Below are 5,000 nucleotides of genomic sequence, written 5' to 3' on the forward strand. Positions count from 1 at the left end.
AAGCAGAGCGCTGTTTAATCTTATAAACAAATAAAGCAGAGTGCTGTTTAATCTTATAAACAAATGAAGCAGAGTGCTGTTTAATCTTATAAACAAATGAAGCAGAGCGCTGTTTAATCTTATAAACAAATGAAGCAGAGCGCTGTTTAATCTTATAAACAAATGAAGCAGAGCGCTGTTTAATCTTATAAACAAAGGAAGTAAGCTCTCTAAATACATACGACATGGGTAATAAAGTGAATGAGAGTTATTCGGAACCATTCTCCTGCTACCTGAGAGAATAACAAGCATTGAGATGAACACGTGATTTTCATCCTTAATGGCACGGCCAATAACACATGTTTCCATATACGTGTTATTACAGGTCTACCCACCTATGAAGCCAGTCTTGGTGGACCGGTCAACAATGGCGGGTATCACAACACAGGGCCTACCAACGATCAGCAGAACTGTATTCCCATGACCAACATCCAGCCTGCTCCAACTCGACCTATGGTGGTATGTTCTATTTCAACCTTTCTCAAGACAATCATTGAAGGCTCACTCCTTCCCGTGTAAACAGTCTGGCTTATCGTCTGAGATCTGACCAGGCGTTTACATGGGACAAGACCTTATACCTACACTCGGCCACATACATAAATTTAAAAGACCGGGTGCTCTCTGTGCCCTATGGGATTTAAAAAAAATCAATTAATCTCGTAAAAGGCCAATAGTGAAATAGAAATTTACCCACACAAAACACACCTGAAACTCACTACCGCGAGTGTAGTCAGAATAATGGAATTTTGATATGTGTCGGCGGGCGAAGTGGCGCAGTGGTAAGCTATAAGACGTCGGCCTCCTAATCGGGAGGGCGTGAGTTCGAATCCCGGTGGCTGCCGCCTGGTGGGTTAAGAGTGGATATTTGTCCAATCTCCCAGGTCAACTTATGTGCAGACCTGCTTAGTGACTTAACCCCCTTCGTGTGTACACGCAAGCACAAGACCAAGTGCGCACGGAAAAGATCCTGTAATCCATGTCGGAGTTCGGTGGGTTATGGAAACACGAACATACACAGCATGCCTACCCAACGAAAGCGGAGTGAAGCTGACTATGCTCTCAAAGTATAGTCAATCAATCAATCAATATGAGGCTTATATCGCGCGTATTCCGTGGGTACAGTTCTAAGCGCAGGGATTTTTTAATATTTCTTTTAATCTTTTTTAATGCAATTTATATCGCGCACATATTCAAAGTGTGGGGAACCCAAATGGGCAAACGAGCTCACACGTCACCAGAATGTCTTAAACGCTGAAGAAGAAGAAGAAGAAGAAGAAGAAGAAGAAGAAGAAGAAGAAGAAGAAGAAGAAGAAGAAGAAGAAGAAGAAGAAGAAGAAGAAGAAGAAGAAGAAGAAGAAGAAGAAGAAGAAGAAGAAGAAGAAGAAGAAGAAGAAGAAGATGTGTCGAAGTGGAGTAATTATTTTATTTCATGTTAAAAGCTTGGCCAGATCTCTAATGGTGAGCCGAACTGTTTTCAAAATATGTGACCCTCCACCACGAAATGAGTCGCATGTCACCTCGCGCGGTTCTGCGCTAGGCTTAATATAAATCCGGGGAGTGTCTGGTAACAGTGTGACGGTCACCTTAGTCAGAGGATTATAACTCAAACAGTTTTCGCTCTTTTCTAAAACGGTTTTTACCACTGGATAGAGTATAAAAAAACTCTTTAGGAAAATGTAAAAAATATGAAAATCATGCAAAGGTGACATGCGACTCATTTCGTGGTGGAGGGTCACATATGGAGTATGCCTTTAATACAAGTCTACGCATGCCCTAACAAACCACATATCTTAGTCAATTGTGACCCTCCACGATGGTATGAGTCGCATGTCACCTTTGCATGATTTTCATATTTTTATATTTTTCTAAAGATATTGTTTATGCTCTATCAAGTGGTGAAAACCGTTTTTGAAAAGAGCTAAAACTGTTTGAGTTATAAGCCTGTGACTAAGGTGAACCTCACACTGTTACCAGACACTCCCCGGACTTATATTAATCAATCAATCAATCAATATGAAGCTTATATAGCGCGTATTCCGTGGGTACAGTTCTAAGCGCTTTTCGAAGAGTTGTCAACACAAGACTAACAAAGAAACTAACATCTACAGACGGACCGCGCGAGGTGACATGCGACTCATTTCGTGGTGGAGGGTCACAATTCGTCTTCGACTCTCGACATTTTGATATCAAAAAGTCAACTTATCACCAATCTAAATTCTGTACTTTTTTCTTTCAACTGTCTCATATTATTACTTGAATGACCCTCCACCACAAAGACCAATGTAGGTGGATGTAGTTGTGCACTATTTGCTTTTTCTATAATTAGGTGTCCCATAATATTACCGTTCTGGATTTTTATTTTGTATTTATCTGTCGTGGAAAACAATTCTCCTGTTATTGAATGTGGTCGACTTGCAATGCGCCTATCTAATAATCGCTTCTCACATCTTGGTCAACAAAGAGGTTGAGCTCAAGCATCATTCAAAAGAATAAACAGGCGACGTCACTTGTTGGTATTATCCACGAAACATAAGTGTTAGAAACAAAACCCTATCTCAAAAAGAGCCAGGACAGTTCGCATTGAAATCTTCATGGTAACTTCTGGTTTTCTGGGAAAGGGAAATAACCCCTGTACATTTCTTGTGGTTCGAAACAGATTGCACAGTCGGGAGAGGTGGAACCGGAGACCACTGGCAGCCTTGTCTTTTCGACTCTCAGCGCCATGTTCTGCTTCCTGTGGTGTGGTCTCATGGCCATTGGGGTTGCCTGGCAGGTAAGCCTCCCCCCCCCCCCATGTTTCCGATTCCCCGACCGACATTTGTGTTTATTCCAACCCTAAAATCGAAGAAAATAAAAGCTAAAGGCTATTTTCATTAATTCATCAAGAAGCTTGCTGAAAATAACCTATAGTTAGCCCTCGAGATTTCAGAAGAATATATCAAATGGTCTTCTTTTCTTGGTAGTTGATAATATCACTTATTTTCACTCTGTTTTTGATAAGCTTCTTTAGTTTCCCGGTGTGCTTCAAATAATGCTCTAATCGACCCGAAACAGATAAATCTAAAGCATTATTGTATGTATGTCTCTGGTCTGACTTGCACACTAAGTTGTATCATGTTATTTTGAAGTATAAGGTGCTCTTTACATTGATTCGTGAAGGCCTCTTTACTGGTCCATATTGGGCGCCCAGGCTCCTAATATGGACCAATTGTGATTTTTTTCTGTATCTAATTTTCACTGAATGTCTATCACAGCTGATTCCCTCTAATTAGGCCTAACGGTTAACCTAAGAGAGAAGGACTACCAACCACAAAATGAAACATCTTCGCAAGAAAACAAGCTAGTTATCAGCATGAAACAAAAAGTGGTCCATATTAGGAGCCCTTCTCCTATATGTCAGTGTCTGTGCCTGAGTGTCTATATCTGTGTCTGTGTGTGTGTCGCTGTCTGTATTTGTACCTGTGAGAGGGTCTGTGTCGAACTATGTTTATGATTGTCCGTCCGACAGTCCTCCTATCTTTTGTGTCTGTCTGGCTGCCTCTCTGTCTGCATGTTTGTCTGATTCAATATGTTTGTGAGAGACACAAGCATTTTCTTTTATATATTTTCATTTGATTAAAAACAAACCCCACCAGTAGCCAAGTTAGGTAATTTTATATCAATATTTCGGCATGTAACTGCCTTCTTCGGGATGGTATGGAAATAAGGGAGTGAGAGTACGTGATATACAGTGTAATGAATTGTCATGATGATTAATGACGTCACACTATTTCTCGCGCGTTCTTTTTATTTCTGGCGTTCTCTGTCTAGCTGTCATTTGTTGTCTTTTTATTCATGTTCACTACAGTGTTGTTCCCAGGCCTCGGTTTTTGCATTTAGTCAAGTTTTTGTTATTTTACGTATACGTTCTTGATTTAACGCATTGCCCTGACTCCCAGCCGGTCTGTTGACCGATAGCTTTGACACGTAGAATGTCTTCCGACACAACAACGTTTTGCAGGACAATTGGACCTATATATGTTTTAACTAGATGAATACCCGCTTCGCCGGGTACGGCTTCGCCGGGAAGAAGTCGAGCCGAATACCCTGCTGCGCCGGGGATCCGGCTTTGCCGGGTGTACGCCGGCGAAAACCGCACGAAGGAAGGGAGATAAACGCGCAAAACACTGGAGAAGAGTAAAAAAAGTATAACGAGAATATGGATTGAGCGTTGTCGACAGTGACCTTCTAAAAATAGAAACGGGAATATGGATTGACGCCACACGAAGGAAGGGAGATAAACGCTGAAAACACTGGAGAAGATAAGGAAGAGTTACTGGGAATGGATCCAGAGAAAAACCAAAATCGGTTCAGCGCTGCGCGCTGAGAGCACGTGTTGAAATATCTCATCGAGCAGGTTGTGTCCGGGGTCTACCTGAATATGCCCACCAAATTTGAAACAGATCCATCGAGAACCTTGGGCGTGCATCGCGGACACACACACACACACACACACACACACACACACACACACACACACACACACACACACACACACACACACACACACACACACACACACACACACACACTGACACAAGTCGTATATATATATAGAAGCCAGGTCCAATTGCCCTCGTGCCCCTGTACAGCACAGCACTGTTCACATGTTTTGTTTTTTGTTTGTTTTGTTTTTAGATATTGGTGTTATGTGTGTATATATAGGCTCGTCTGCAAGTGTTGAATGGAAAATTCGCCCACGCCCGACACAGCTTGACTGTTGCCAAGATCCTGAACTGCGTGGCTCTGTTCTTTGGTCTCATTTTCTGGGGACTCCTCATTTGGGCCTTGAGTGGGATATTCTTCCATAGTTATAGGGTGAGTGTCTTAGTCTTTATGTTAATGTATTAATAGGTGAATTCCGGTAACAACTATGTTGGGTTGGTATTGGTTGTGACAGAGTGAACACCCCTGTAGCGAGA

General features: G+C 41.9%; 1 protein-coding gene across 2 annotated transcripts in view; it reads left to right on the forward strand.

The window, feature by feature from the left end:
• The window catches only part of LOC138973022 (uncharacterized), a 10,388-nt gene that overhangs the window by 3,644 nt on the left and 1,744 nt on the right, over positions 1-5,000 (forward strand). Inside the window, exons 2-4 of one of the 2 annotated variants that reach the window (XM_070345670.1) lie at positions 365-495; positions 2,696-2,812; positions 4,744-4,896. In XM_070345670.1, the coding sequence (XP_070201771.1) occupies positions 365-495; positions 2,696-2,812; positions 4,744-4,896 (401 nt within the window). Of the gene's footprint in view, positions 1-364; positions 499-2,695; positions 2,813-4,743; positions 4,897-5,000 lie in introns of both variants that reach the window. The other variant, XM_070345669.1, reaches the window with a different exon arrangement.

This window comes from Littorina saxatilis, linkage group LG8 (assembly GCF_037325665.1).
Source record: "Littorina saxatilis isolate snail1 linkage group LG8, US_GU_Lsax_2.0, whole genome shotgun sequence".
Taxonomy (NCBI): domain Eukaryota; kingdom Metazoa; phylum Mollusca; class Gastropoda; order Littorinimorpha; family Littorinidae; genus Littorina; species Littorina saxatilis.